We start from the raw sequence: 20,658 nt of genomic DNA, 5'->3' as shown, positions 1-20,658 counted from the left end.
GACATCTACTTTCTGCATGACACAAGTAATTTTCCAACAATTGTTTACAGACAAATTATTTTACTTATAATTCACTGTATCACAACTCCAGTGGGTCAGAAGTTTACATGCACTAAGTTGACTGTGCTTTTAAACAGCTTGGAAAATTCCAGAAAATGATGTCATGGCTTTAGAAGCTTCTGATAGGCTAATTGACATAATTTGAGTCAATTGGAGGTGTACCTGTGGATGTATTTCAAGGACTACCTTCAAACTCAGTGCCTCTTTGCTTGACACCATGGGAAAATCAAAAGAAATCAGACAAGACCTCAGAAATAAAATTGTAGACTTCCACAAGTCTGGTTCATCCTTGGGAGCAATTTCCATATGCCTGAAGGTACCACGTTCATCTGTACAAACAATATAGTATAAAGTATAAACACCATGGGCCCACGCAGCCGTCATACCGCTCAGGTAGGAGACGCGTTCTGTCTCCTAGAGATGAACGTACTTTGGTGCGAAAAGTGCAGATCAATCCCAGAACAACTGTAAAGGACCTTGTGAAGATGCTGGAGGGAACAGGTACAAAAGCATCTATATCCACAGTAAAACGAGTCCTATGTCGACATAACCTGAAAGGCCGCTCAGCAAGGAAGAAGCCACTGCTCTAAAACCGCCATAAAAAAGCCAGACTACAGTTTGCAACTGCACATGGGAACAAAGATCGTACTTTTTGGAGAAATGTCCTCCGGTCTGATGAAACAAAAATAGCCATAATTGGCCATAATGACCATCGTTATGTTTTGCATGAAAAAGGGGGAGGCTTGCAAGCCGAAGAACACCATCCCAACCGTGAAGCACGGGGGTGGCAGCATCATGTTGTAGGGGTGCTTTGCTGCAGGAGGGACTGGTGCACTTCACAAAATAGATGGCATCATGAGGCAGGAAAATGATGTGGATATATTGAAGCAACATTTCAAGACATCAGTCAGGAAGTTAAAGCTTGGTCGCAAATGGGTCTTCCAAATGGACAATGACCCCANCTTCCAAAGTTGTGGCAAAATGGCTTAAGGACAACAAAGTCAAGGTATTGGAGTGGCCATCACAAAGCCCTGACCTCAATCCTATAGAAAATGTGTGGGCATAACTGAAAAAGCGTGTGTGAGCATGGAGGCCTACAAACCTGACTCAGTTACACCAGCTCTGTCAGGAGGAATGGGCCAAAATTCACCCAACTTATTGTTGGAAGCTTGTGGTAGGCTATCCAAAATGTTTGACCCAAGTTAAACAATTTAAAGGAAATGCCCCCAAATACTAATTGAGTGTATGTAAACTTCTGACCCACTGGGAATGTAATGAAAGAAATAAAAGCTGAAATAAATCATTCTCTCTACTATTATTCTGACATTTCACATTCTTAAAATAAAGTGGTGATCCTAACTGACCTAAGACAGGGAATTTTTACTAGGATTAAATGCCAGTAATTGTGAAAAACTGAGTTTAAATGTATTTGGCTAAGGTGTATGTAAACTTCCGACTTAAACTGTACATAAGTATTCAGACCCTTTACTCAGTACTTTGTTGAAGCACATTTGGCAGTGAGTACAGCCTTGATTCTTCTTGGGTATGGCGCTACAAGCTTGGCACACCTGTATTTGGGGAGTTTCTCCCAATCTTCTCAGCAGATTCTCTCAAGCTCTCAGGTTGGATGGAGCGTCCCTGCACAGCTATTTTCAGGTCTCTCCAGAGATGTTCAATCGGGTTCAAATCCGGGCTCTGTCTGGGCCACTCAAGGACATTCAGAGACTTGTCCCGAAGCCACTCTTGCATTGTCTTGGCTGTGTGCTTAGGGTCGTTGTCCTGAAGGAAGGTGAACCTTCACCCCAGTCTGAGGTCCTGAGTGCTGTGGAGCAGGTTTTCATCAAGGATCTCTCTATACTTTGCTCCGTTCATCTTTCCTTCGATCCTGACTAGTCTCCCAGTCCCTGCCACTGAAAAACATCCACACAGCATGATGCTGCCACCACCATGCTTCACAGTAGGGATGGTGCCAGGTTTCCTTTAGACATGACGCTTGGCATTAAGGCCAAGACAGTATTTCAGTTTTTTTTATTTTATACATTTGCAAAAATTTCTAACAACCTCTTTTCGCTTTGTCATTATGGGGTATTGTGTGCAGATTGCTGAGGATTTAAAAAAAATCAATTTTAGAATAAGGCTGTACGTAACAAAATGTGGAAAAAGTCAAGGGGTCTGAATACTCCCGAAGGCACTGTATATGATATTAAATATAATTGTAACGGTTGTCGTCGGGAGAAAGAGAGGACCAAGGTGCAGCGTGGTAAGTGTTCATCTTATTTAATGAAAGTGAACACTTCAAAATACAAAACAACAAAGTGAAAACCGAAACAGTTCTATCTGGTGCAGACACACAAAGACTGAAAATAACCACCCACKAACCCCAACAGAAAACAGGCTACCTAAATATGGTTCCCAATCAGAGACAACGACTAACACCTGTCTCTGATTGAGAACCATATCAGGCCAAACACAGAAATAGAAAATCATAGAAAAACTAACATAGACAACCCACCCAACTAACGCCCTGACCATACTAAAACAAAAGACAAAACAAAGGAACTAAGGTCAGAACGTGACAATAAGTCTATGATTCATGTAGTCTGGGGACATTAATATTCAAAGTCTGCAGCTGATTTTGATCATCTTTAGAAACTCAGTTAACAAGTATCTTAATAGTTTCGCAGTTATCTGCTTAGCTTTGCGCATCATTTTTACAGGACAGAAGACTATTGAAAGTCTGCCATGGAGGCACTGATTTAATACTGCATATGATTGAGTCAGTCAAGATTGCACATTACATGTTCTAATTACCACAAACACAGCTTACCAGAGAACTTCTTCTGATGTAGTCTGCCTATAGACTTTTAACTGGAATATATCTGGGTGACTGGTAGTGTACAGTAACCTTATCTTCACAGATATGATATGTAATTGAGCTAATGGACAGGCTTGAATCAAGGTGCCAGTGAGATACAGGGTTGGGTAGGGACCCTTGGTCTATACTATGGGATCTGTGAAATTCATTTAGCAAAACGTGTTTCTATTGGATTGGTGCATGCCACATTCTCAGGATTCCAACAAAGCGTGTCTCACTTTTGTGTGGACAATTAATTTGAGAGAAAATGTCAACTTTACAGATAGTGGCAATTAAAGCATGTAAAATAAATAGAACAAGAACACATAAATCTAGACTTCTCCTACACAATGTGTAGGCAAATTACACTATATCTGTAAATGTAACTACAACGTAAAAATACATAGATTTAAGAGCAACGTAATGTTACAGTCCTTCCACAAACTGTTTTCAACATCAATCTACAGCAAAAAGCTATAAATATGCACAAAGTATAATATATGCCACACACAAGACTGAATGAAAACGCTGATGGGGTATCGGCAATGGCATTGTCTGCGAGCTCATAAATGTACAACTACTGACCCCTTGTGGCTCCATCTAGACACAGTCTGAATGCCTCAGTCCATCCATTTGATATGTTATTTAATTTTTTCCAGAGTGTTTGAGAAAGTGCTGAAACTCAACACGTATTACTCTACAAATTAAATATGAAGTGTGAGCAGGCTACGTACTGCAGGCTTCGTACTGTCTCCACTATTGTGTAATAGCTATGCAATTAGTATCAAGATCTTTAATCTTTGTTAGGTAGGCCTTTAAGCAGTGTTTCAGATCAATTTCGTTTTTTTGCCATAGAACTGGTTCCTTGAAAGAATAATATGAAGGTAAAATAGTGCCTTAAGTGTACAAGCATGTCAAGCAGAGATAGGCAACTTTGATGGGAGTGGGAGCCACAAAAAAACGGAACTCATCATGAGGGGCCACAGTGGCTCGTGGGTCTGCAACTCTACACATTTTGCGGTAGGGTGGAGTGTTTGCAGTTTTTAATATGATAACTGATGATCAATGGGCCCCACCCGGTCTGTAATTCGACCATGCTTACTACAAGTTCAGATAGCTGTCCGCTAGACTAATTTATCAATCTAAAAATAAATTGCTAATTGAGTGATTGCTGATGCACAATCAAATTTCGAATTGTGTATTCTATTATTTTAACTCTCAACAGTAAATTGAGACCCAGACTAAAGGGGGCCGCGGGCCACCAGTTGCCCATCCCCGATGTAAAGCATGACCTGCACATGTAAAATATTAGTTGCACCTATATAATCCGTTATGTAGTTGCAAAAAAAAWTTGAGAATAAATGCAACAACACTTGCAAGCACATAACATGATGTGTGAATAAATACAACAACACTTGCAAACATGTCAGTTGATATGTGAATAAATTCAATAAGATTTGCAAGCATGCAACTGAATTTGAGAATGAATGCAACTAATTTACTAAACTTGCGACTGGTGAATATTCCTCTGTCAATTAAAACTAAATGTGCCGATGTCGAACCTGTGCGCCCAGAGTTTTGCACCAGTTTAGCGACTAACCTCGGGTAAAGGTTTTGCAGTTGTAAAAACAAATTCTGCCACCAAGCAGCAGAGAAATATACAAGCTCTGGGGGACAGGGCTTTTTCTTCCGACCAATCAGGTGAGGTGTTGTCATTCTGGAACGCGCTCTCACGTTTCACAGGGTTCCGGTCTGGAAGCACACTTCCCACTGTGCTAAATATGTATCAAATTGTAAACATTTGTAGCTAGCTAAATGCTATTCACAGAATTTGAAAGCTACAACAAGGCATCGGTGTGAAGAAGATGAAGGGAATAATTAAAATGAGTGTTTCCACATAGCATAACCACTACAAAGTTAATGCTAGCTAGCTATCTAACTAGCCTCCTTTCTATTGGCATTACATGGCTTGCTAACTAGCTAGCATTAGAGCTTTTCTGGCTAGCCTGTATCTTGTGGTTATTATATTGTGTAACAGAGGAATAGATAAAGCTATGTACTTGTAATTTGGTTGAGACTAAAATCAGTTTATAAAACAATTATTTGCTCTGTGTTTATTTGATGTGTAGTTGGTTGGCTTTGCTAGTTAGCAAGCTGAGATCTATGCTCAAGTTGGCTAATGTTAGCTGTAGAATCAAGACAAGAGGGGATGGGGAAGAATATTAAATGTGCAGTTGCTTCATCTGGCTGATGCAGTGCCCAGACGAAATGAGAGCTAACTGCTACAGAGATACGTAAAAGGTGAGATCTCTCAGATTCTATCTTGATTAGCTCGCTAAATGTCAATATCGAACCATGCTTTAAACTACAGATTTAAGGGCATTGAAGTGGTAAACATAATGGCATAAAATGGCAAAATGCAGTAAAGAGAATATACATTTACAATGGTTATTTCTGTATTATTATTACCCACATCAGCCCATTAAATATAACAGGTCTCCACTCTAGGATGATTTTAACAGTGAGATACCACAGCACTTCAGGAGCACACAGACAACTAAAATATCCCATCAATATTTTCAACTGTCTCGGCTCGCTAATACAGCACCACACATTTCCATTTCTTAAAGGCGGATAAAATTCCTATTGAGACGAGTGGCTGGAAACAGCCGATGAATCTGCCAAAGTCTGCCAAAAGCTCCAGCACGGTCCGTTAAGATGAAATGTGTCTGAGCGCCTCTACTTAAACCTGATAGAGAGTCTAGCCTTGCGTAGTGTGGCGCTGTTGTTGACTCCCTTGTGAAGAGGAAGAAAATGAGCACCATGATCATAGTGAAGTAGAGGATGGTAGTGGTGATGATCTGCAGCTTGGAGAAGTAGTGCAAGTCGTAAACAAACAGGTTGACTGCCATGAATAGCCTGGTCAGGAAGGAATGCCACCACCAGTGAGTCCTATACAAAACATAAGACAACATGTGTTAGGTTCGGCTCAATACATTTTTTGACACTGTAGTGACATCTAAGTGCTTGGATCGATGAGCAGAGATAAATTAAGTCATATGAGAAAGAAACATTTGCATCATTTAGAATGTTTTCATGAAATTAAAATAGATTTACTGTTGACACAAAGACTTCACTTTTGGTAGCTTAACATAATGGCACAGATAATCTGGCAAACTGGAAACGTTAGGAATCCGTTTTACAAATATTACATCATGCATTTACATACAAAGAGAGAGAGAGCACAGTATACCATTATTGTGATGCCAGATCCATGTATGCATGGCTCCACCCACCTCTGCACACAAGTGGAAGTAGCACAGCAGGATGATGGCCTTGGAGCAGGTGATGAGGAAAATGATGAACACCAGGAACAGGAACCCAAACATGTAGTACATCTTTTGAGATAAAATGTTGAGAAAATACTCAACAATAAATCAAATTCAGTCTCCTTGCTTTTGACATGGGTTCAAATAAATTATTAGGTATTTACTTATTTGTGTCACGTTCTGACCTTTATTTTCCTTTGTTTTGTCTTTAGTTAGTATGGTCAGGGCGTGAGTTGGGGTGGGCAGTCTATGTTATGTGTTTCTATGTTTAGGTTTGTRWATTGGCCTGATATGGTTCTCAATCAGAGACAGGTGTTTTGCATTGTCTCTGATTGGGAACCATATTTAGGTTGCCTGTTTTCACTGTTGGTTTGTGGGTGTTTGTTTCCTGTGTCTGTGTTCATGCCACACGGGACTGTTTCGGTTAGGTTATTTTGTATTTTTTGTCGTGTTCAGTGGATTATATTAAAACATGGACACTTACCACTCTGCGTCTTGGTCCGATCCCTGCTACACCTCCTCTTCAGACGAAGAGGAGGAAARCAGCCGTTACAATTTGTTCATGTGTAATTAACATTTACAATCTAATAATCAATTAATTACTTGTTTCTTTATGAATCATTATACAAGCACCACTAGGCTAATTCAGGCTCATGGTTGAGTTGCAGACTTGACCCTTGTTCTTACCAGATGCTGTTGATGATGAAGAAGAGCTGGATGAAGATGCAGCTGAAGGGGTGGATGCCCCCCATGACGATTCCGTGCATGGCCTTGATGAAGACGGAATGTTCATAGATCTGCCGAGTGATCTTGTTGGTTCGCAATGGCTGCTCAATCGCCTGTATCACAGAGAATAGCATACTTTGAAGAATCTCAAATATAAAATATATTTTGATTTGTTTAACACATTTTTGGTTACTACATGATTCCATATGAGTTATTTCATAGGTTTGATGTCTTCACTATTATTATACAATGTAGAAAATAGTAGAAATAAAGAAAAACCCTGGAATGAGTAGGTGTGTCAACTTTTGACTGGTACCGTACAATACCCTTGGTGGCATGTCTGGTGGGTTACGTCTGTGTGTCACTGCTATGTCTATATTGACTATGCAAACAATTTGGAATTTCCAACACTGTTCCAAAGTTTGGGGTCACTTAGAAATGTCCTTGTTTTTGAAATAAGATTTTTAATGGAATGTCTACATAGGTGTACAGAGGCCCATTATCAGCAACCATCACTCCTGTGTTCCAATGGCACGGTGTGTTAGCTAATCCAAGTTTATAATTTTAAAAGGCTAATTGATCATTCGAAAGCACTTTTGACATTATGTTAGCACAGCTGAAAACTGTTGTGCTGATTAAAGAAACAATAAAACTGGCCTTCGTTAGACTAGTTGAGTATCTGGAGCATCAGCATTTGTGTGTTTCATTACAGGCTCAAAATGGCCAGAAACAAATAACTTTCTTCGGAAACTCATGTCTATTGTTGTTCAGAGAAATGAAGGCTATGTGAGAAATTCCCAAGAACTTGACGATCTCGTACAACTCTGTGTACTACTCTCTTCACAGAACAGCGCAAACTGGTTCTAACCAGAATAGAAAGAGGAGTGGGAGGCCCCGGTGCACAAATGAGCAAGAGGACAAGTACATTAGAGTGTCTAGTTTGAGAAACAGACGCCTCCCAAGTCCTCAACTGGCAGCTTCATTAAATAGAACCCGCAAAACACCAGTCTCAATGTCAACAGTGAAGAGGCGACTCTGGGATGCTGGCCTTCTAGGCAGAGTTCCTCTGTCCAGTGTCTGTGTTCTTTAGCCCATCTTAATCTTTTATTTTTATTGGCCAGTCTGAGATATGGCTTTTTCTTTGCAACTCTGCCTAGAAGGCCAGCATCCCGGAGTCGCCTCTTCAATGTTGATGTTGAGACTGGTGTTTTGCGGGTACTATTTAATGAAGCTGGGCACAGATTCAACATCGGCTAATGTAGTTTTAATTCACAGAAGAATATTCACCAGTCGCAAGTTTAGTAAATGAGTTGCGTTCATTTTCAAATTTAGTTGCATGCTTGCAAATGTTATTTAATTTATTTGCATATGAACTTACATGTTTGCAAGTGTTCTTGCATTTATTCTCAAAAGAAGTTAAATGTTTGCAAATATGTTTTTGCAACAAAAAAACTGATTATATAGGTGCAACTCATATGTTACATGTGCAAATCATGCTTGTACACTTAAGGCACTATTTTACCTTCATAAATAAATAGTGTTTGAATTCTCACAGAAAAGGGGGTATGGTTCTGTCCCATGGAGATAGTTAGAGGATGCAACATTGTATCTGTCCCATTATGGCTTCAGCGAGAGCATGGGCAGCTCCATTGCTATAGATTTTGAAGTAGTCAAATTTCTTCTACTACTTCTATGAGTTGGAGTGTATTGTTTGAACATGTATAAAGCAAAGGTTGGTGATTTACTGCCACCTGTTGTTTTGGAATGTTTGCTCACGAGGATAATTCATTGGCTGATCCCGCCTGATGACCTGGATGAAATGACATGATCGTTCCTTAGCCCACAGGAAGTTCCAACCAGTTGACTACTTCAAAATGGTGAAAGTCCTCAATGGACTAAAATGGTATTTGGGGCACTAGAGTCCACTATCTACTGTATCTATATGTTCTGTCCATAGCTATTCTGCGCATTTCTGACAACTTTTTTAAAAAACGGCATAGGTGCTGCGCACTTTAGTTTTATGAACACGCGTAATTTAAATGTTACGCATATGCGTAATTATGTCAGTTGGTTACCGCCTCTGTTTGTCGTATAGCAGTGAAATCCGAGAAAAACTGACACGGGATCACCAATCATTTCCTTGACTGGGAATGACGTCCCTCCAGTACATTCCAGTTATATTTAGAGCCTATATATAGTGGAGGCGCCCCCTATCCGTTATTGTTCCAGCTTCACTGGGAAGCAGACCATTTATTCCCAGAGATCGGTCTTGAAATATTGATGCTAGGTAGAATAATTTAATTAACACTGCCATAATGATCGATTTATAGATATAATTTGTTTAAATACGCCTATTTATGTAATTCCAAATTATTTGAACGGATATGTATACGCCCTATTTCAGTCCTCTCTTGGAAAAACATATCGACTCCAGAACGTTTCAAAACACAATCTGCCAACACATGCACCCACAAGAACAATACATTGAGGTAAAGTAGAAGTGCATTGAGTGGAGAACAGCGGGGAAGAGCGTCTTTATATTGCGACACTAGTGTAGTGATATCACACCGAAACCAGTTGAAATCCCCTGCTTTCTAAGTAAGTGAGCTGTACTAGGCTACTCTGCACCCGGTATCCGCCCATTTTCGCGCTAAGGCCAAACTCAGTTGAATCGAGAGTAGCAGGCCAAACGCTGGATCAAATGTAAAGTTCAATTGATTGATTCCTTACATTCGTCGGCTTTTTCAAATAAGTTTAATCTACATAAATGGGMCCGTTTCATTGTGAAGTAGGAAATGTAGAGATCGTGTGAAAAGGGAGGATTATCTGCTTGACTTGTTATTTGGTCGCTACTTCGGACGCGGAACTCCATACGCTAAAGGTAAAACAATTTAACAAGATCGCTACATTTGTATCAATTTACACAATGGATACAGGGGTGACATTGTATACCTTCGCCGGTAACTTAATTTTATGTTGGGTCTGTATTGATTTCATAATTTGCCGGACATTTGCATCTAAAGTATAGTTGTTTATGCAAACTACGCCCAATTGTTAACCTAATGTCTGAAACGCAGACCTATGCGGTATTTATGGCGGCTTCAAACTCATCAACTCGCCCATGAACGCTGCAGGTTCTACCGGGTTTACACATAGCGTTCAATCCATTGTGCCACCAGATAACGTTAGTGTTAAATAAATTCGCACACGGCTAATCTAGTTTACTAATACTTGTGGGGATCTGCATAATCTAGGCTACTCTATCCATGTGGACCTACTCCAGTTATTGTAGGCTACAAGTCAACCTGAGGGTGCATCGATACGGGTGTTTTGTTCTCATTTCACGTTTAGAGTATTTTACTAATGACTAGTAGTAGGCCTACACTTTACAATGGAAGCTACTGCTGTCATTAGGCATTGGTTGACTGCCAAAGAAAATGTTTGAAATGATCACTTTGTCTATCATCAGATTGTGAATAAGTAAACTGCATAAAATGGACACTGTTAGATTTTTTTTATATAGGCGACTATTTGTCTACTCTTTCACAATACTTTCCCACAATATTGCCATGTACTGTAACTTGTAATTGATCTGAAACCAGAACTCGGCGAGAGTGCTTGATTGGACATTACAACCTTGTTGATGACTGGTAATGGCAGCTGACTGTACAGGTGTCAGGACTAGCCAATCATGAACACGCTTTCGATTTCCTGCAGGATGTGAGGATATGAAAGGGGTGTCAATATTGTACTAACAGAGCAAGCGTTGTGGCCAAGTTATTAAACCTACTGTACAATAATTTTATGTCAGTGGTAGAATCTGAATGTCATGATTCATCTGTATTTACCTTATCCACACTGTAGGCAATAGTTCCTGATGATGACGGTGATCATTAGGCCTATAATGTCATATTCAATAGAAATAGTAGACATAAGTGCTATACTTAAGCAATAAGGCCAGAGGGTGTGTGGTATATGGCCAATATACCACGGCAAAGGGAACTTCTTATGCGCAACGCAGAGTGCCTGGATGCAGCTCTTAGCCGTGGTATATTGGCCATATACCACAAACCCCCGAGGTGCCTTATTAGTATTATAAACTGTTTACCAACGTAATTAGAGCAGTAAAAATAAATGTTTTGTCATACCCATGGAATACTGTCTGATATACCACAGATTTCAGCCAATCAGCATTCTGGGCTCGAACCATCCAGTTTATAATGCTCCTTTTGTTTCATGCATTTTCAGAGGGAGTACATAAATGGGTGTAGAACTCCAGGCTGATCATTTCAAGGGGTGTATGAAAAGTGTGAGGAAACACTAACTTTGTTAGTAAATTTATACCTCAGTTGGGTGAAGGCATGGGTGAGGTCTTCTTTTTGTTTGTATTGACCATACAAGATTCTCAGAAAACTGACCTCAGTATTATACCTAGCAGGGTATGTTTTTGAAAAGGGAAACTGTAGGGACAGTTGTTGTTCACATACCGTCTGCATAGCAGTGTGTGCTTCCTAGTTGTTTGTCCATTTTGGGACCATTATGTAACATCATAGATCTGTGTCTACTGCCTGAGGACAGATCCCATTGTGTAGCTGTTACTCACAACTATCTTTTGAACTTGTGTTACAGTTAGAGATACATTTCAGTTGGAGGATAATTTAGTAGCAACATTTGTGGGTATGATATTTGGGGGAATTGTAAACGGCAATCTTCTGTTCAAACAATGTTAAATAATGATGACAAGTCATTATTTAATCAGAAAGAACATTGATTGTGCCAATTCAAAGTAATATAATAGTCAACAGACCTGATATACATAACCTGCCCTATCTTTCCAGAATTCCAGTCTCTTTCATAGATTTCCATATCTTCTCCTTGTTGATAATCCCATTTAAGAATGTTATAAGATAGTAGAGTATAATATCACATTTTATTGGTCACATACACATGGTTAGCAGATGTTAATGCGAGTGTAGCGAAATGCTTGTGCTTCTAGTTCCGACTATGCAGTAATATCTAGCAAGTAATCTAACAAATTCACAACAACTACCTTGTACACACAAATGTAAAGGGATGAATAAGAATATGAACATATAATTATATGGGTGAGCGATGGCGTGCGGCATAATATAATAATATATACACTCATCTCGTTTTCTGTAAAATCGCAGGATGAAATTGGATAGAATGTAAACATCTGTTATTGTATACATTCCCTCCAGCTCTGGAGAACATAGGAGGTCCATTGTGGAAATGAAATGCAATCGGGACAAAATACAATTTTGCATTTGCACTTAAGTTTAGTTTAAGGGAATTAATACAACTTGACCAGATGGCTATGGAGAAGGGGGGAGAAATCCTTCATATCCTCAGCTTCATTCTCACTATGTGTGTGTAGGGTTGGACCATTTCAGAAATTTTCCAGAAATGTCCAGGTTTTGGAGATCCCAGTTGAAGGATTGTTGTCGATAGTTAGTGTGTAGCTCATAAAAGGTTTTATATATTCACTGACCTTATTCCTGTGTGCTTTCTCTCCCACAGGTGAACGATGACAGAATACAAGCTGGTGGTGGTGGGAGCAGGAGGCGTGGGCAAGAGCGCTCTCACCATCCAGCTCATTCAGAACCACTTTGTGGATGAATATGACCCCACCATCGAGGTAATAAGTAGTTTCAGTACACCCTTGTCTCTTACTTCAGCAAGGCATGCCTGAGAATCGGGAGACAAAAATCTTTTAGAAATAAAGTTGTGTAGAAATTTAGTTCTAGCAGGTTTTTCTGGTTGAAGATGAAAGATGCCAAACAGGTTTTGATCATTTCTGATCATTTTCTGTTATTTGAATGTATGAATATTATAATATCATAAACATGGTGTCTTTCAGTCAGTTTAATTTTGTTGGTTGATGATAGATTGCTATGTGATTAAATGCTTTAGTACTTTCACATGTCAGATATTATTACTCAATTATACTTTCTGAAAGCTATCAATTTTATGACTGCTTGAAGATTGAGTGCATTTTTCCCTTGGTGCACATATAGTCACTCTTAGTCATCCCATCCATTCTCTCTGATTCTAATATTATTGAATTTCCTCTGCAACTTTATTAGATGAGCATTCTATGACCATATAGTTAGATCTAGACGTTCTGATTCCTAGTCAGGTAGACTGGACACCTATGAATATGTGATCATTCATAAGTTTCCAGTCTACTTGATTACCGGTAAGGTGCCCCTCCTGACCCAATCCATCCCTCTCTTTCTCTCTCCCTCCTTCAGGACTCGTACAGGAAGCAGGTGGTGATTGATGGGGAGACGTGTCTGCTGGACATCCTGGACACTGCAGGTCAGGAGGAGTACAGCGCCATGAGGGACCAGTACATGAGGACAGGGGAGGGTTTCCTCTGTGTCTTCGCCATCAACAACACCAAGTCCTTCGAGGACATCCACCACTATAGGTGAGCTAGACTCTTCCCCTGTAGAGGACATCCTCCAATGTAGGTGAGCTAGACTCTTCCCCTGTAGAGGACATCCTCCAATGTAGGTGAGCTAGACTCTTCCCTTGTAGAGGACATCCTCCAATGTAGGTGAGCTAGACTCTTCCCTTGTAGAGGANCCAATGTAGGTGAGCTAGACTCTTCCCTTGTAGAGGACATCCTCCAATGTAGGTGAGCTAGACTCTTCCCTTGTAGAGGACATCCTCCAATATAGGTTGAGCTAACTTCTGCTGCTATACAGGACATCCGAAGTACTGCTGCCAAGTGCACTGATGGCGGTAAGCCAGACTATAGTTGTAACATCTGTGATGCAGTTTCCAAGCAGACACGGTTCTGCAAACTGTATCCCCTTAACTATGTGTCAATGCCAACATCACTTTATACTTGTAAATACAACCCACTCTTTAACTAACTTTACCCAGATTGTGTGTGAAATCAATAACCCCCAAAAAACGAGTAAATTCCCTACTTACTTTGGACAACCAAAGCATTACACTGTTATTTAACCCTTGCCTTCCCTGTCGTTTTTGTTCTCCAGAGAGCAGATCAAGCGGGTGAAAGACTCAGAAGACGTGCCCATGGTGCTGGTGGGGAACAAGTGTGACCTGCCGTCCCGGACGGTGGACACCAAACAGGCTCAGGACTTAGCGCGCAGCTACGGCATCCCCTTCATTGAGACCTCAGCCAAAACGAGACAGGTGAGAGACCGAGACAACAGGCCGTAGTGGGCAAGGTGGACATAGCCATGGCGCAAATAGCAACCATGGTCATGGTTTTTAACATGATGGCCATTGGCTATCCTAGCCACCGTGCTTCTACACCTGCATTGCTTGCTGTTTGGGGTTTTAGGCTGGGTTTCTGTACAGCACTTCGAGATATTAGCTGATGTACGAAGGGCTATATAAAATAAACTTGATTTGATTTGGCTAGCCTGAAAATCCAGACTGAATTCAGTGAAGTGAAATGTAGCGTTATTCAGTTTGGATTCCAAGGCTACGTTAGCTCTGCTACATATCCAGTTGAAGACGGATTTGGGACAGATTTACTAAGCGTTACCTGGTATATTTGCACCTTTTAATAAATCAAGCCCTTGTAATAGTGAAGGGTTGCGTGTAGCTTTGAGGGTATTTCCTGGTGTGAAAACAGAAACCATTTAACAATGCTCTCCACAGATCAATTTTCATTATTGTAGCAAGATTACTTCTTTCCAGCTGTGTCAGGTGTCCTTGCAATGGCTTTTTACAATCATGGCCACTTCAATCTCACAAAATCCTGTGATCCTCTTATGACTCCGAAGGTACTTTTTGATTTCTATTGGTATCAGTGTCTATGTGCTCGTTTTCTAAATGGTGCTTGGAAATGTATCAGGTAATGCACTGCAAAGTCCCCTTGCTTATATAATTATTGATATATGAGTAATTGTTCTATCTGTGCATGCCCCTCTGTCATGGTAATGTGGGAAGTCTTCAAAACGGATCTGGCAATCAACAAATCTGTACATTTCTCACTGAATCGTCACCAAAGAGGGGAATTTATCAGTAATGGTTTTGTGGCGGGGTAATAATCATGCTTGATGGACAGTGGGATGGGTGTGATCTTGTGCTGCATCGTGCGCTATTCTGTCTGTTTTGTGTTTGGTGGTGTGTGTGTCGTGATGCTTTGCGTGGCTGGCTGGCACTGTGATATATTTGGCAGTCGGTGAGGTGAACCTTCTGCTCTCTTTGCATCGGTCCAATCACAACTCTTTCTGGGGACACGGGACACTGACTGGTCTCTTCCAGCTCTCTTCTCCATTTTCATTGGTCGAGTCGACCAGCTACCTGGTGTTGCCCTTGTACTGAATAATACACACCACTTTCACACCTTATACAATGACACTGAGTATAATGTTTGTACCTGTCATGCCCCTGTGAAGTTAAATTACTATAATGTTTTGAACTATAAAACAATTACCTTTTATACATCTATACATCAGCTCCATACACAGCTATATGTACACTTGTCTTAGTCTTGCATCCCAAATGTTTAAATGAAATAGAAGCTCCATGCGCAGTGGTGCGACTTTTTCAACGTGCTGGTTATGGCAAGGACAACCGAGTATCCAATAAAAACTGCTCAATGATGGTCCACATAGTTATCCCTATATTCCCTAACACTGAGGGAGTCCACATAGTTATCCCTATATTCCCTAACACTGAGGGAGTCCACATAGTTATCCCTATATTCCCTAACACTGAGGGAGTCCACGTAGTGTCCCCGTATTCTTTAACTGAGGAGAGCTGTGTTTCGCACTGCAGAGAGTGGAGGATGCCTTTTACAGTCTGGTACGGGAGATCAGGCTGTACCGGCTGAAAAAGCTCAGCAAGGAAGAAAAGACCCCGCGCTGCGTCAAGCTTAAAAAGTGTGTTGTGATGTGAAAGGGGTAAGTGTGTAGCGGCCGTGCTCCCTCCCGTCCATCAGGTGTGTGTGTGGGAGGGTGTCGACCGCGTGGTGCCGAGCATGGAAAGTAGTGCTGCTTGCTCCTTGGTGGGAGGGATCCATTCCTGTCTAAGCTAACCTCCTGGGATCTGCTGGGCCGTGGGATCTCCTTGAAACCAGGCATCCATGTTGGTTTCTACTCCTGTGGTATCTCTGTCTCTGTGTGTTTATACTATCATGGAGTGCTGATCATTCTGTAGTCTGCTCAAATGAGATCTGATCTGTGTGATTAATGGAGATTGTGATAATCTGGGATGAAATTAAGTGTTGAAATGATGACCCAAGGAAGTGTGATTACTAAGAGGACAACACAGAGGTGTTCCACTGAAACTCAAGTTCTGGGCCAACTGAGTCATCCATGTTCTTATGGCACAGATACTCCCTTTGTGTCTGTCTCTCTCTCTTGTTCTTTCTCGCAATCTCTCTGTCGCAATCTGAAATGACCACCCATTGCATCAGGGAGGAAACCAATGTCGTGCTCAGCGAATGACAAAGACCTGGTTATTTTTTGTCTCATTGTGGCACCATTGATTGTGTCTGTGCTGTCTGCTGGGCCAGCTGATGCTGCAAATCCATACACAATTAACACATTTGTAACATACTAGTAGTGCACACCGAAATGCTATCCTAATCCCTATAGTCAAAAGTAGTGCACTATATTGTGAAATAGGGGAGCCATTTCAAACGCCCCCATTACATTTGCATCTAACCCAGCTTTCATGTTAGTCACAGATGAGAACATCCATGTTTTTGAGAAGTTTTCAAAATTAACCGTAACTTATCTTTTTATTTTCCCCAGGGTGTCGATGATGCCTTTTACACATTAGTGCGGGAAATCCGAAAACACAAAGAGAAGATGAGCAAGGAGGGCAAGAAGAAGAAAAAGAAGTCCAAGACAAAGTGCATACTCATGTGAATAATGACCACCCCCCCCCCCCTTTCAAGATAGAAAAAATGTGTTCAAACTGTTTAATACATTTTTGTACATTACACTAAATTATTAGCCTCTTTTACCTAAGTAACCACAACACCAAATATCGAAATGAACCCCTTTTTTTTCTGCCTTCATTTTCTTTGCTCATTTGAAACTAATAATCTTTACTTAATGTTTAGTGCCAGTTGCCCAGAAGTGTTGGTCCAATAGGTTGATTATTAATTAGGAGTGGTACACTGTAGGCACATTTTGGACAATAGAAAAAGCAAGCCTAAAAAGCTTATTTTCCCTCTGCTAGTAGAGCATGAGCAGAAGAGGTTGTTGTAGTACATGCTTCTAACAGTATGGGGGAGAGTTGAATCCCATCCATAGTGCCTAAAAGCTGTTTTTAGCATGGGCAACGCCATTGAGGGCTTTCACAATTTTTAAGTAGTCAACTAGGTAGGACTTACTATGGGTTATGGAAGGATCACATTACATCCGGGTCATCAGGAGGGATCAGCCAATTAATTATACTTGTGAGCAAACATTTCATAACTGCAGGTGGCAGTAAATTGTCTTCATACCTGTTCAAAAAACACACTCCACGTGGCACTATGTACCCTTTCAGTTTGTCAACTCGCAGTAGTAAAAGAAGAAAATTGACTACTTCAAAATGGAAATGGCCTCAATGACGCTGCCCATGCTCACAGATGCCATAATGGGAAAGATGCAATGCTTCGATTTCTATCATTCCATTCGATACCATAGGACCCTCAAACTCAACTCTGGATCTCAAAGCCAGTTCCACTGCATTTTTTCATTGGTTCCCTCTAGTAAGGAGTAGCAACCGGGAGGCACGACCAACACTTGATTAGGGGAAATTACAAATGTCCTGGCCACTGTGTGTAATAATGCCCATCCTCCTACATTAGACTCCTAGATATGATTCAATAATATCATGCAGTACTTTTAGCATGCATATGAACTTTACTACTGTACCTAGTAAAAAAAAAATCATGGTTACCCATTTAATTCACTTGTAATCTGTTAATGCTTTTTTTTGTTAATGCTTTTTTTTGGTAATAATTGGTGAGCAGTGATTTCCTGCCTACAGGAGAGACTTTCCTTTTTGCATGCAATGTGTTCTTACGGAGAATGGCACTGTGATGCTAATACTGTATAATACTGATACAGCCACTAGGGCCAGGAACAAGGAGCTCTGTTCCAGTTGGGGGGGACAGGTTTTTATAGTGTTTCGGGACTTGAGTCAATCCATATTCACCAAACCTGATCTGATCTTTTGGGTAGAAACCAGTTGTTGAGTGGTGGGAAACCTTCTCAACAACTGAATTGCTCCAGGTGGCAGGTTTGAAGCAAAATATATTTTTATATAAAGAGAGGCATCAGAACAGCAAGATTCTGCCAGTGATTTTGAAAAGGACATGCAGCTAATGTTGTGTTGCTCAGTGGCACTGCATGTTGCTTAAAACCCATCACAAGCCAGTGTCTCCTGTAGTTATTTTATCATTAGATTTGATATTCCCTGCTCATTACGAACGTTCTAGAAGATGAGTTAATTGTTCCTGAAGAGACCTTGTTTAAGCTATGAACTTCCCTCTTATCCTCAGGATTGGTGTATTTTGCGTCATGTTTCGTGTTTTTGAAGGTAGTTCACTGGAGTAACACATTTGACCTCAGCTAATTGAGCCAGCAAATCAAGATCTGGGCTTCCTTGTTACAGTTTAGCATCTGAAGTGTTGAGTGCAAAAAAAATATAGCATGCCTAAATCAAACCTAAACTTTAAACCAAGTCATCTAATGTCGACTACGTAGATGTGTTCTTCGGGTGAACTATCTTCTTAAAGAATAGTGACTCATTGTCTTCAGATGCAGGACATAAAACACCTCAACAGATCCTAACAGAATATGCCTTGCACATTTCCCCAATCCTTTGTTTTGTATTTATCGCTGCCATAAACTTACTCTCCTGTTTTTGGATTGGCTAGATTAGGCAAAACAAATCTTAAAGGTCTTGTTTTGTCCTACCACATATATGTATATGTATTTTTTTCTTCTGCAAAAGATGCATCCCCATAGTAATGGTGTCATGATAAGGGTGTTCAAAAATGTATTGTTCATATGAATTTTTCTAAATCACCCTTGGATGTTTTGGGGTTTGGAGTTTGGGTGGGAAGGTGTTGAGGGTTTTTCTGTGCTGGCTTTCAAGTGAAATGACTAGTCCAGTCCAATCATTTTTATGTCACGTTTATCTTTCACAGGTTGTTGCTTCCAAGTGATGTAGTAACTGGAACTGATCTCTGCAAATGAGGCAATAATTGCCATTTAAATTAGTTTTTAGAGAAAAAAGTCAATTGATAACACAGAATATTTGCTTTTCATGGTCAATGCATATTTCACTACCTTATTACTAGTTTTTTACCTTGGGGCGTCTTACACATTGCCTTTTGTGCTGGTATCGGGTGCTTCAGTCAGACAGCATAGGCTTCTCTGTCACGTCTGTTCAAGAGCTACAAACTCGGTGCTGTTTGAGAGGAACAAGATTCTAAATTAAAACATAATACACAATACAATGTATTTTGGCTGTTTACACAACCACCCTAAGAACCCAAATCTGATTATCTTTCTTTCTATATCCAATCTTTTCTTCTGACTGTCCACACAGTTTTACATGTGACCCATATCAGATTTGCACATTCACACTGATGTAGCACCCAGATGCAATGCTCGTTTCCCGTCTCTGTTCCTTTCAATTTCGGGTGCTTCTTATGTGCATAAAAAACACTTCAGAGGAAAATAATCTGATCCGAGCATCCAGACAGAGGTCGCATATAGAGGATCGGGTTTGTATCAGGGTTATGATCCACATATGGAGGTGGTATAAATCAAAAGTCCAAAGATCAGATTCCATGTGTTTTTTTGCTGTTTACACCGGGAAAATATCAGATGGGTATCAGATATGCAATTAATTGGCAATAGATCTGAATTGGGCTGCCTGTGTAAGTGCAGCCTTAGTTCTTAGGATTTATGCTTTTTTGACCCACTTTGATTAAATCCTTTTTGTTACTAAAGTTAGATATTAACTGTTAATGCATTTTTGATAATGGGAACCCATTTGTTAACAATACTGTATCAAGAAAAGTAACTATACCGAAATGTGTTGAAATGTTCCGCCTCCCTTTTTTTACGTGCCAATGGCTGATTTCTGAGGGAAAAAAGTATAATTTATACCTGGATCGTATTTTAACAACCTATTGTCATACTGAAAGGTGCATATTTTGTAAATTGTGCTTAATTTTGTTGGCGTCTCTAAATGAATGTTGCTTTAATAGAGTTTTCACTCCTCTGTTTGTGTATGATGGGACTCGGGAGTGACTGACCACTGTTGAACACATCAGTAGAGATCTCTCTTTGGGCAGTGTGTAGCGTGGTGATCTGATTTCAGATCATTTTTTTCCCATGAATCTCACCACTCCTATTTAATGTGTAATAAAGAAAAGAGGAATTGGCTCTGTCTCCTCATCTTTGCTCATATTTGTGCCCCAGGAATTATAGGGTTATTTTGGTGCTGTCTGCCAGTTCGTAGTGGGCCTATCTGAAGTCATATTTACGCTCATATATTACCTGTTGGAGGCTTCCATGAGTGATGTTCTATTGTTATTTATGAACATGAGGGAGCTGTAGGTGGAGATGCGTGATCATGCCTTATGGTTGGACAGAAGCACAGCACCCTCAGACAATCTAGTTAATTAGTATTTATTATGAATCCCCATTAGCTGTTGCC

The 20,658-nt window shown here is 40.4% G+C and overlaps 1 protein-coding gene across 4 annotated transcripts; it reads left to right on the top strand.

Moving 5' to 3' along the window:
- The first annotated feature begins 9,206 nt into the window (after positions 1–9,206).
- Positions 9,207–20,383, top strand: kras (v-Ki-ras2 Kirsten rat sarcoma viral oncogene homolog). Of its 4 annotated transcripts, none has more exons than XM_023985602.3 (6): positions 9,207–9,458; positions 12,511–12,628; positions 13,245–13,423; positions 14,001–14,160; positions 15,760–15,884; positions 16,740–20,383. In XM_023985602.3, the coding sequence occupies exons 2-5, from the start codon at positions 12,518–12,520 to the stop codon at positions 15,877–15,879; spliced, it is 570 nt and encodes a 189-aa protein (XP_023841370.1). In that variant the 5' UTR covers positions 9,207–9,458; positions 12,511–12,517; the 3' UTR covers positions 15,880–15,884; positions 16,740–20,383. The 4 variants fall into 4 exon arrangements, with proteins under 4 accessions (XP_023841370.1, XP_023841371.1, XP_023841368.1 ...); XM_023985603.3 differs by lacking the exon at positions 9,207–9,458 and adding an exon at positions 9,472–9,567; XM_023985600.3 differs by lacking the exon at positions 9,207–9,458 and adding an exon at positions 9,579–9,850.
- The last annotated feature ends 275 nt before the right edge of the window (positions 20,384–20,658 follow it).

The sequence above is a fragment of the Salvelinus sp. IW2-2015 genome, linkage group LG4q.1:29 (assembly GCF_002910315.2).
Source record: "Salvelinus sp. IW2-2015 linkage group LG4q.1:29, ASM291031v2, whole genome shotgun sequence".
Lineage (NCBI taxonomy): Eukaryota > Metazoa > Chordata > Actinopteri > Salmoniformes > Salmonidae > Salvelinus > Salvelinus sp. IW2-2015.
Note: the sequence above shows the minus strand (reverse complement) of the source record. Positions and strands in the feature narration are given on the sequence as shown.